This window comes from Leuciscus leuciscus (genome assembly GCF_965113295.1).
Source record: "Leuciscus leuciscus genome assembly, chromosome: 14".
NCBI lineage: Eukaryota > Metazoa > Chordata > Actinopteri > Cypriniformes > Leuciscidae > Leuciscus > Leuciscus leuciscus.
Window position 1 is genome coordinate 21,027,627 of NC_138738.1, and position 11,523 is coordinate 21,039,149.

General features: G+C 36.4%; 2 protein-coding genes across 5 annotated transcripts in view; one reads left to right on the forward strand and one right to left on the reverse strand.

Moving 5' to 3' along the window:
• Window positions 1-1,928, forward strand: part of gng12b (guanine nucleotide binding protein (G protein), gamma 12b) — a 62,711-nt gene extending 60,783 nt beyond the window's left edge. For all 4 annotated transcript variants that reach the window (XM_082137070.1, XM_082137069.1, XM_082137071.1 and 1 more), the window contains exon 3: window positions 468-1,928. In XM_082137070.1, the coding sequence (XP_081993196.1) occupies window positions 468-593 (126 nt within the window). In that variant the 3' untranslated portion in view covers window positions 594-1,928. The remainder of the gene's footprint in view (window positions 1-467) is intronic.
• Window positions 1,929-9,162: 7,234 nt separating this feature from the next.
• gadd45ab (growth arrest and DNA-damage-inducible, alpha, b) lies at window positions 9,163-11,514 on the reverse strand. Its single transcript, XM_082137060.1, has 4 exons — window positions 11,352-11,514; window positions 10,895-10,996; window positions 10,462-10,675; window positions 9,163-9,938 (listed from the first exon to the last, which is right to left on the reverse strand). The coding sequence occupies exons 1-4, from the start codon at window positions 11,399-11,401 to the stop codon at window positions 9,825-9,827; spliced, it is 480 nt and encodes a 159-aa protein (XP_081993186.1). The 5' UTR covers window positions 11,402-11,514; the 3' UTR covers window positions 9,163-9,824.
• Window positions 11,515-11,523: the final 9 nt, after the last annotated feature.

An 11,523-nucleotide genomic window follows, 5' to 3' on the forward strand; every position in this document is an offset into this window, starting at 1 on the left:
CAGACTCGCTCTCCCAGTTTAAAACTAGATTAAAGTCGCATTTCTTCAGCCAGGCATTCATATAATCCTATAGTTCAAACTACAATCCGGCCTCTAGCTCATAAATGCCAGAGGAGAACTGGCCCCCGACTGAGCCTGGGTTCTCCCAAGGTTTTTTTTTCTCCATTAGGTCACCTGATGGAGTTTTAGGACACCATTAGGTCACTTGATGGAGTTTTTCGGTTCCTTGCCACTGTTGCCTTTGGCTTGCTCAGTTGGGGATATTTTGGGGATATTTAATTTAATTTGATCAATCAATAAATTCCTCTTGAAACAAACTTTGTTGTATTATTTTAATTTAATACTGTGAAGCTGCTTTGATACAATCTGTATTGTGAAAAGCGCTATACAAATAGACTTGACTTGACTTAACTTAATTTACTTGTACACAAATCTCTCAAATTTCACATTGTGTCTCTTCTCTGCAGGTGTCTAAAGCTTCTGCAGACCTCATGCATTACTGCAGCGAACATGCCAAGTATGACCCTCTGCTTATGGGTATCCCAGCTTCAGAAAACCCTTTTAAAGATAAAAAGCCCTGCACTATATTGTAGTGGGATGCTTGAACTCTTGATGTGTGTTTTGATGTTCCTTTTATTGTTATTTTTTTTTGAGAGAGAATATGATCTTCAAACATCCATTCCCCATTTGCCTTAAAGTGAACTAAACCCCAAGCCATTATTTGATTGTATCCACAAATCTCCTGACTAGAAATGTTCATGTTGTCTATGAAAAGGAGAGTCAAAGCACCTAGTAAACAAATCATTTGTGGTGCAAAGACAAAACCAACCCATGAATGAATTTTTAGCTTTAGGGCACAGCACAGATGATTTGTTTGCTTTGTGATGGAGTCCACTGATGTGGTTGTGTCTCCTGCAAATAAAGGGTGAGGTCAGAGTGGGCGCTAGTATCACAAAGAACAGGAAACGATAATTTAATGACTGCAGTCTGTAATATATATCTGCAGATAAGCAGAGCCTCATCTGCAGTGCTTTTGACCCTATCTGATGCTTTTAAAGGTGTCCAGTCACAGGGAGTGTGGAGGGTTGATGTGAGAGGTGAAATGTCAGCATCATGAATGTGTGAATGGTGCTTGTGCTCATTGGAGGAGGAAACAGGTGTCTTTGGAGGCGTCACATTGACGCAATGCCGCTCCGGCCCTCCCTCATTAACTCACTCTTTGAACAATGGAGTGATACAAAGCTAACTACTCCTGTCAAAACACTACATACAACGTCGTGCCCTTTTCTTTTTCTCTTTTTCTCCTTTTCTCCTTTTCTCCAGGGGAGCTGTGTTTCAAAAGTTCAACAACTGCCTAAACTTGCAGATCAGCATTTTAAGAGTAACCTAATACAAAATGATGTGTTCATGTGGAAATGTTGTTTATTCCAGCCAGACAGAATGTGGGTAACACTTTACAACAAGGTTCAATTCATTGATTACTTCAACTTGAAATGTTAAAAATGTAAAATACACTACAGTTCAAAAGTAAAGTTCATAAAAAATAAAATAAAATAAACCTTCTATTAAGCAAAGATGCATTAAATTGATCAAAAGGGACAGTAAGCACATTTGTTACAAAAAAAATCTGTTTCTAATTAACTTTCTATTCCTAAAAGAATCCTGGGAAAAAAATATGGTTTCCACTGAAATATTTAGCGATACACAACTGTTTTTAAACTGTGATAATAAGAACTGTTACTTGAGCAACAAATTAAAGCTGATTTTTTATGTAACGACTGCAGAAAATTTAGCTTTGCCATCACACTAATAAACTGTTATTTTAAATTGTAATAATATTTCACAGTATATCCTTTTTTTTTTTGTACTGTATTTAAAAAAAAAAAAAAAATTCATCAATTACTCACCCTCATGTCGTTCCAAACCCGTAAGACTTTCGTTCATCTTAGAAACACAGATGAAGATGTTTTAAATTAAAGAGAGATTTCTGTCCCTTAGTTGAAAGTCTACACAACTACTTTGTCGCTTAAAAAAGCTTTGATCTTAAAACTAATCCGTATGAATCGAGCGGTTCAATCCAAATTTTGTGAAGAGATTCGATCGCTTTATATGATGAACAGATTTAATTTATGCTTTTATTCACATATAGTAAACATTGATCAGCGAACATAATAGCTCACATGGTGCACAAGAGCAAACCTCATTGGTTCTTGCGGAAGCTCAAACGTGCTGTGTAACACACGAGAATTAGCCTAACCTTATTGGTTCTTGCGGAAACTCAAACCTGCTGCGTAACACACGAGAATGAACCTCACTGGTTCTTGCAGAAGTTCAAATGTGCTGTGTAACACGAGAATGAACCTCATTGGTTCTTGCAGAAGTTCAAATGTGCTGCGTAACACACGAGAATTAGCCTAACCTTATTGGTTCTTGCGGAAACTCAAACGTGCTGCGTAACACGAGAATGAACCTCATTGGTTCTTGCAGAAGTTCAAATGTGCTGCGTAACACGAGAATGAACCTCATTGGTTCTTGCGGAAGCTCAGACATGCTGCGTAACACAAGAATGAACCTCATTGGTTCTCGCACGGCAAGCAAGCATGCTTGAGCTTCTGTTTACCGTTATGTGTGCGTTGATTATTTCTATATGAATAAAAGCCTAAATTGATATATATATATATTTTTTTTTTTTTGTAAAGTATTACCAAACTGTGTTTGTTTTACCCATTTCACAGAACCCCCATTCTTTAAAAAAAACTTTTGAAAATCTTCTGAATTTGCATTAGGATACTTTGACTCTTGTTATTGCCCTGTGTATTATAGATACAGTAGCAATACTTTATTGCAGATCATGGTACATAATATATTGTAACCCTTTAATGATTATTTAAAAGATGCCTTATACCATAATGTATGCATTTCTTGATTGTTTCTTTATTATGTCAAACTTTTAATGTCATTGTGCCATCTCATTCTGGGATCTAACCAGCAATAGAAACTCACGTAGGTTCACATATATGATTTTTCTGTACACACCGAGCACACAATGATTTATCTGATTGTGGTCATTTTTGCGACTGTTATATTCATGCATTTTGACATCATTCCATGTTTACTGTACCTTTTTTGTAAAACTCTTGTGAATTGCCATGCATATAATGAAAGTGAGTGTGTAATGCCTTCATGACACAGCTGGCAGAAAACAACTTCACCAGACCAGCAGAACCAGCCTTACTGAAGTATTCCTGACTCGTTCACTGTGTCGAGACAACAGCCAGAGTTAAACTACTGTGAACTAGGTGCTGCTGTCCCACAGACATCTTCTGGATATATACCCAGGCCGACATCTGATCCTTGCCTGTGCAACAATAATGATTTATCATGCACCTGAACTTGCAACTGTGCTAAACCACAATCTTATTTGAACAACAGCATGCTTTGAATGGCAATTTCAGCCTTGCTTTCTCGTTGAGCGATGCTTTTAAAGTGACATTTTTGCAATGTTTCCCAAAAGTAGTATTGAGTTGTCACAGTGGCCTGTTGTTATTTGGACAATTGTGTTTTTCCTGATGCAGTGGTCATTTCTAAAGGTGCTTTTGTATTGTAAATATGACATGCACAAGCTTTTCGGTCTGCCTTCTTATCTCTTTTTGCCTTTGAAAAATATATATCTTTTTTATATGAAGAGCATTCAGTGTCATCATATTTAAATGAATGTTTCATCTTCCTTTCATTGTGCAGAATTCAAGAACTGGGTCCCAATATATTGGGTTGTAGATGTTGTCTTTTTCCAACAAAATATATATTCTCAGACTTGTTGTCTTGTTTATGCATGTTCTCTTCTAAGTCCAGTATTAAATCTACATTTATTTATTTTATTTTATTTAATTAAAAATGTATTTATATTGCACTTTTCACAATACATATTGTTTCAAAGCAGCTTTACATAAAATGCATGTTTCACTGTTACAATCATATTTAGCAAATGCTAATACAAGCAGAAACAATTATTAGAAAGTTATATACAGTATATATAAGTCAAGTCACCTTTATTTAAATAGCGCTTTTTAGAATGCAGGTTGTCTCAAAGCAGCTTTACAGTGATAACAGGAAAATAATGCAACAAAGTTTGTTTCGGCTGTACAGCAGATCTAGAAGAAAATAGTGTCATAGTCCAGCTTAAGTAAGTACAAGTGTTGATTCATTTCTGTTGTAAAAAAAGAAAAGAAACAAGTTTTGGGGTCAATAATAAACTGATACTTTTATACGGCAAGGACACATTGAGTTGATCAAAAGTGACAGTAAAACTAATTATTACAACAACAACAAAAAAACTTTAAACTTTCAGTTTAAAAGAAAATCCTGAAAAAAATATATTGTATCATGGTTTCCACAAAAATATTAAGCAGCATAACTGTTTTCAATATTGATAATAATATTAGCAACAAATCAGAATATTAGAATGTTCTCTGAAGTATGTGATACTGAAGAGTAATGGCTGCTGAAACTTCAGCCTTAATTGTAATAATACTTCACAATATTACTATTTTTACTCTATTTTGGATCAAATAAATGCAGCCTTGATGCATTATAATAACGGCATAAAGGCAATCAAATCAACCAATCTGTCATAGGTGCACTCAAAATCAAACCCTTTAAAAAAGTAGTTTTGTCGTATTATCAAGTTTGTTTGTTTTTTGTCACTAGAGTATAATGTGTATGTAAAAACTTCCTTATGCTTTCCCACACCAGCCAGGTGTTCATGGTCTCACTTCTCCCACTTGCTCTAATTTCTCTGATATTGTTTTATTTGGGTCTCTGCTCCAAGTCAAAGCCTTGTTGTTATGCAATGATCCCAGTAGAGCTCCTCTCATACCCACTACACTCAGAAACAGGTCAGACTGTATTTACTGCCCTAGATCGATGTTATCAGTGGAGCTTCTTGCGGTTGATTGATGAACTGGCTTTGTGCTCTTGTCAATTTTAGTGATAGAGTTACATGTCATCTCGGGTGGAAGGGCTCCAGGATAAACCCTGTAATCCTGTTTAAGGAAAACAAGGAGCCATTTATTTGTTATTATTCAGCTATATGCCAGAGCTTTCCGAGACCACAGGTGTCCATTAATGAATATAGTACATTAATACTTGGCTTGGTATTTCAGGATTTTTGCCTGTGTAATAGTATTTCTCTCCTGAGGTTAAAACAGTTCATCTCACCACTGCAGAACCTAGTACGGTCACACTTTAGTTTGGGGTCCAGTTCTCACTATTAATTAATTAATTATTAATTACGACTTTTGCCTCAATAAACTCATAATTATTAATAGTAAGGTAGTTGTTAAGTTTAGGTATTAGGATTATGGGATGTGGAATATGGTAATGGAGAATAAAGCATTAATATGTGCTTTATAAGTACTAATAAACAGCCTATATCCTAGTAATATGCATGCTAATAAGCAACTAAATAGTGAGAACTGACCTAAACTAAAGTGTTACCATTTGAACAAACTAAAGGCACGCAACACGACAATGATGTACTAAAACCAGAAACGTTTTTCCTTTACGATTTTCGTGTACAGACGCCAATATGTCAAATGTGTCAAAAACATCCCTGTTCCGGGAAAAAACTAAAAACGCTGTATTATTCATGCCAGGCCAGTAGTTGGCAATGTTACTTTGTAAAGAAACACTACGAGCCTAATAGACTGAACATGTAATACGCATGCACATGACGTAACCATTTGCATGAATGGCCAAAACGCATAAAAAGTGTTCCGTTTTTAAGTAAGTGTCTTGTAAGCAGCCCCTAAGGGCACTAAATAATGGGGAACTCAACAAGAAACAGGTGAACAACATAATTAGTAATCATGGAAACAAACTAGTGACAAGAACAAAAGGAAACAGGAATGAAACACTACTGTTCAAAAGTTTGGGGTCAGTAAGATTTTTAAAATCCCCTTATGCTCACCAAGGCCACATTTATTTAATCAAAAATAAATAGTATTACAGTTTAAAATAACTGTTTTCTATTTTAATATATTTAAAAATATAATTTATTCCTGTGATGCAAAAGTTGAATTATTTTAAGTCTTCAGTATAACATGATCCTTCAGAAATCAATCTTAATGCTGATTTGGTGCTCAAGAAACATTTCTTATTATTGTCAATTTTAAAAACACTTGTGCTGCTTAAATGTTTTTTCCAGGATGCTTTGATTAATATAAAAAACATAATTTATTTGAAATAGATTAATAGATTTTTTAACAATGTGAAAAATCTTTACTGTGACTTTTGATCAATATATTGCACACTTATTGAATAAAATAATAAATTTCCTTTAAAAAAGTATAGTGTAATCATGCATGATTTTGCAAGTAAAGGATTACTTACAATAGATGTTTACCCCTCTGAGATGAGGAACATTAAATTGTTTGATCTGTGGCACTGCAGTCAGTCCCTTCAGAAACATTTGCATTCCTCATGTGTGGGAACAGTCGACGTCTCACTTCCACCTATAAAATCATGGCCCCAAACGTATAAAGCTGGAGTTTCCCAGCTCTAGGCACTTTTAGCGAGAAAGTACCACAGTGTCACACCATTTACCTCCGCACCTGTATTTAGCAGGATGAGGTTAATGGAAGGCCGGGTGCAGAAACTCCAAAGGTAGCAGGGGCATAATGTCAGCCCTGTTTACTTCAGCCTAGGACAGAAATATCCCTCCCAAAATGGTCAGTCTGGCTCTCTGATGGGGCTTTTGCATCACAGTTGTGTGTGTAGTCAAGTGTAGTAAAGATCCAAGTGTAGCTTTCAAATGTATTTCTTAACTAAAACACGTAACTGCATCAGTCTGCCAAAGACTCCCCTGCCAGGAACCCTAGGTGGAAAGGCTCATTTAAGCTACAGTATGCGAGGAAATATATGCAGGATTTTTTTTTTTTTTCATAGTTGTCAGTATAATTATTCTGCTTAATATGATTAAAATGACCTTTAGAAAACAGAATGGTCATTAATGTCAAAGTTAATTTCAACATTTATACATTTAAATCAAAAGTTGTTAATATTTTAACAATAGTAAACGCACTGTGAACTAACAAGAACAAGAACAAACATTGACTAATTGTATTTTTATTATCTAACATTAACAAAGATTATTAAATGCTGCAAATATATTGCTTTTTATTGTTCGTTAGCAAATGCATTAACTAATGTTAACAAATGGGACCTTATTCTAAAGTTACTGATTAACGTTAAGTGAGTTAGATGATAACAAAGATCATCTAAATGAAAAAATAGGGGAAATGAACATGCACAATTAAATACCCAATAAATAAAAATAAACAAAATAATAATATTGATGGATGGATGGATATGTTCCCATGTCTTGCATCTATAGTTTAAGGGAACATGAACACTGAGGATCAGTTTCCTGTTTGAAAATATGGCCTAATGACCCAGTTCCTTTGTACAAACTGTTTCCCAACATCAGCTGCTTAAGAGAAATGCAGCAAAGCTTTAGCTGGAAATGAAACAACAGTTCACAGTGGTATTCAATATTAGGGTCTTTCCAGTCTTCTCTCTCTTTGTCCTGTCTCATTCTTGTGTCAAGTCACCTTTATTTATATAGCGCTTTTTACAATACAGATTGCATCAAAGCAGCTTCACAGTGATAACATGAAAATAATACAACAAAATGTCCCCAACTTAGCAAGACAAAAGCCAAGGCAACAGTGGCAAGGAACCAAAACTCCATCAGGTGACAGAATGCAAAAAACCTTGTGAGAAACCAGGCTCAGTCAGGGGCCAGTTCTCCTCTGGCCAACGAGCGAACAGTGTATGATTATGATCCAGGCAACATTACAGGTCAGAAGGAACAGAGGGCTATTTTTAGTTGTCAGCTCTCCTGCTCCAGCCTTGAATAGCCTTGCCTCTTTCTATTTTATTTGTGCACATTTTAACTCTGCCATCGTTTTGCATGTCCCCCACCCCGTCTGTATGCTGATGCTGTCAGGTATGATTCACTCTCTCAGTGCTATTTCTATTTCTGGCTTGGTCAGGGCCCGGATTATCTTCTGTTTTGTGTAAAGACACAAGGCCGTGATGACCCGACGTCATGCGTCTCCCAGCTGCCGTAGTGAACGTAATGGAATTCTCTGTCCCACCTACTTGTGGAAATACCTTCTTCTTTTTTATTTTTTTTTTTTTATTTAGCAATACAAGAGAAGAAAGCTGTTGGATGGTTTTCAAAATGCTGTTGACAAAATAAAGCCCAATGACACTTCAAAACTGCCCTCTACAACATCAAAATGTACCTGCCACTTGAAACATTTAGCATACGGTGCATTTAAATGATCAAATTTAGTTGCAAAGTCATGAAATAGTTTTTTAGTAAAATAAATGTCCTTTTTTGTGTTTTTTTTTTTTTTTACACATTGACCACGTTTAAAGAACTATAGGAATACACGGATAATTAAATTCTGCCTGATTCCGACAAGTCAATAATAGTTTATTTTATGGCCGATGATAAAAAAAAATAGCCTTAAAGAATATTCAAATTCTACAGTTTTTTCTAAAGCAACTAATTTATATCTAAATCAATAAAGACTGTTTTAAATTCCCTTTTAAATAATAATATAGGACATCATAAGTAATGATCTTAAATTCCAAAACATCGTGCACCCATAGTTTACGGGAACATCTTGTGACCTGTTTGTACTGATATTTAAATTCTGACTGATTCTGATAAGCTAATATTATTAATTTTATAGCCAACGACTGAAAAATAGCCTTTAAAAAAATTCTGCACAATTTCTAAAGAATAAAATATTAAAAACTAAAACCAGTCCTTTCAAATGCTACAAGAGGGGTTTATGCATCTGAACATTTTAATGTAACGTATGCAAAATACATTTTCATTTTAAGATTTGCTAAAGATTACTTAAGTGTTGTTAAATTATTAGCATTTTTAAGGATTAGCATTGAGTGTTTGTTAGGTGGTCGCAAAGCTTATCTAACTGTAAAAATAGTGGCATTGAGCATGCACAATTAAATATCCAAAATAATCTGATACATATAAATATCAGCCGATAACTGATTTGGTAGCAACATATTGTGCATAACAAGTTCAATGAACTCAGACAATAGAAACACTGCCAAAGACATATACATGGGTCAGACATTTTATTTTTAACAATATCTGAAGATGAAAGCAACAATATAAATACAATTAATAAATTAACAGTTTAAAAATACAGAGAACATATTCCAGTATAGTTAAAATGAAAACAAGGAACTCATTTCTATCTAAATCAATAAAGAATGTTGTATATTCCCTTTTAAATAATTAGAATACAGGACAGCATTAATATCATAAGTTGTCTTTAAATTGCAGCGTGTCTGCAAAAGGGTCATGCCCAACATTTAACAGTCCATCTGATCTGCGACATCCGATCACATTTCATTGAGTAGATTCCAGCTGGACTCACTCCAGTCTCTCAGGTCACTCCTAGTCCTCTAATCCAGCATGTGTGATTCAGTTTCCTGTACGGTCTCATTCCCGGCAAACTGTGGGACTTGTGATTCCCTTGAAGCACTGCGAACATAGTGCTGAGTCATTCTTCCTGCTCTGAGGTGAAACCATGAATCGACCGTCCAGCATGACACACAAAATCCACACTTCTGATCATTGGGTTTGCTGGAATACATTTCATCCATTGAATTTCATTAATCCCCCTCATGTCTCATTCTCACTGGCATTAAGCTTCATCCAGAGCACGAATCTAGTGCAGTAGCCCGTAAAAGCGGTGACATTGTTTGTCCACTTCTGTTCATCGTTCGGGGAGATTGATAACCGGCACCCACTGGTCCAAACCCCGGCTGTCTCTGCAGAATCGATTCAGTTTGCTGAGGGCTGGATCCTTCCACGTGGATGACTGCGGATTCTGTGAAAGAAAAAGAGGAACATTGTGAGTGAAGTGCACTTGTACATCACATGTATTCTAGATCAATTCAGTAGGTCTGCAAGAGTCTGGCGGTAAGTGATTTTAACAGCTGCTGTTAACTGACAAGCACTTGTTTTCAAAGGGCCTCTCTCTAATTTGTTAAAGATGGTCACTTCACAGAGCTTTTTCTTCCAGGAAACGGTGTTTGCAGAAATGCCCCACTGTTGCACAGGAAGTTCTGCGAATACTAGAGACGCCCACAGAAGTTCAGCAGTGCCATTAGATCAGATCACTCTGAAGAGCTGCCAGTTTACTGCAGCTCCAGACCGGCTGGAATTCCACATCACAGACACTCTGAATGGATCGTTGAACTTTAAACTAATTCAGGCATGCCGTTCTCAAAGAGTTTAACTAATCCTTTCCTGGCAGTTAATATGAATATGCATGAACAAGTCTGCAGCTGTGATCGAAGCAATTGCGTGCAAGCAATAAACTGATACAAAGAGTATGAAATGACACATACGGTGACTAACACACAGTGTAGGTCCATCGACTCTCCTCCCGGTTTCACACCCTCCAGGATCTCTGCCAGACGTCTCATGTTGTTCACTCGCAAGATATTGATGTCATTCTCGCAACAGAACGCTTGGATCAAGGTGAAGTGAATCTGGAGCGCGACATCTTTCACATCCTCCTCGTCTGTGGCCAGCAGACATAAGACCACGTTGTCTGGGTCCCTGCGAAAATGTCAATGAAAGTACTTTTAAAAATGTGCAAAAGCAGGAGAATATCCAATGGAAATTGTAATCTTAAGGTGCGATCACATTGGCCAAATTCCATGAGCAAAAAAAGATCCAATGTCTATAGTATTGTCAATAGTGAAGCACAGATTTTTTTTAAATGTGAAATAACCCAGGTATGGTTTGGATGGAAAGGGTCTTTCAATGTTCACTTACACATTAAGTGACTTCGCTGCCTCATAAACTCCCACAGTGATGCATCCCTGAGGTAATGCAGCAGTCAGAACCTCTTCCAGTGCCTTTTCAACAGTGTCCATTCTAAGAGAAGATTAAGAAAACACATCAGTTTTAACTTACAGGCGATCCCTCATACAAACAGAACAATACAATTCTCGCGGTTTGCAAAAGATCAATGTCACACAAGTAACAGTTATTGTTGTTTGGTCGAACTTCTGCAGGAGTTCCTTGCAGCAAATAAGTAACGTTATTTAAGAAAGAGACAAATGTGCAATGACAGACGCGTTCGTTAATAAAGCAGATCACCACATGGTAAAAAAAAAAAAAGAATAAAGAAAATCGGGAAATTATTGTGATCTTTCAACGGCACAAACGGACAACAGGCACGGTCAAACTAATATGCAACAACACCTGTGAGTTTTATATGAAAACATACCTTTCCGTCGCGTTGTCTCCACACGGTTCTTCAAAAGTCATATTGCACATTAGAAACGGATATCCTTTAAGTATGTGCTCTCTGTTAATTAGGTAATCCTGTGCGAACCGGACAGGAATATGCAGCTCGTGCACAGTGGAGTGCTAAAATGACACTCACGACGATAGTGAGA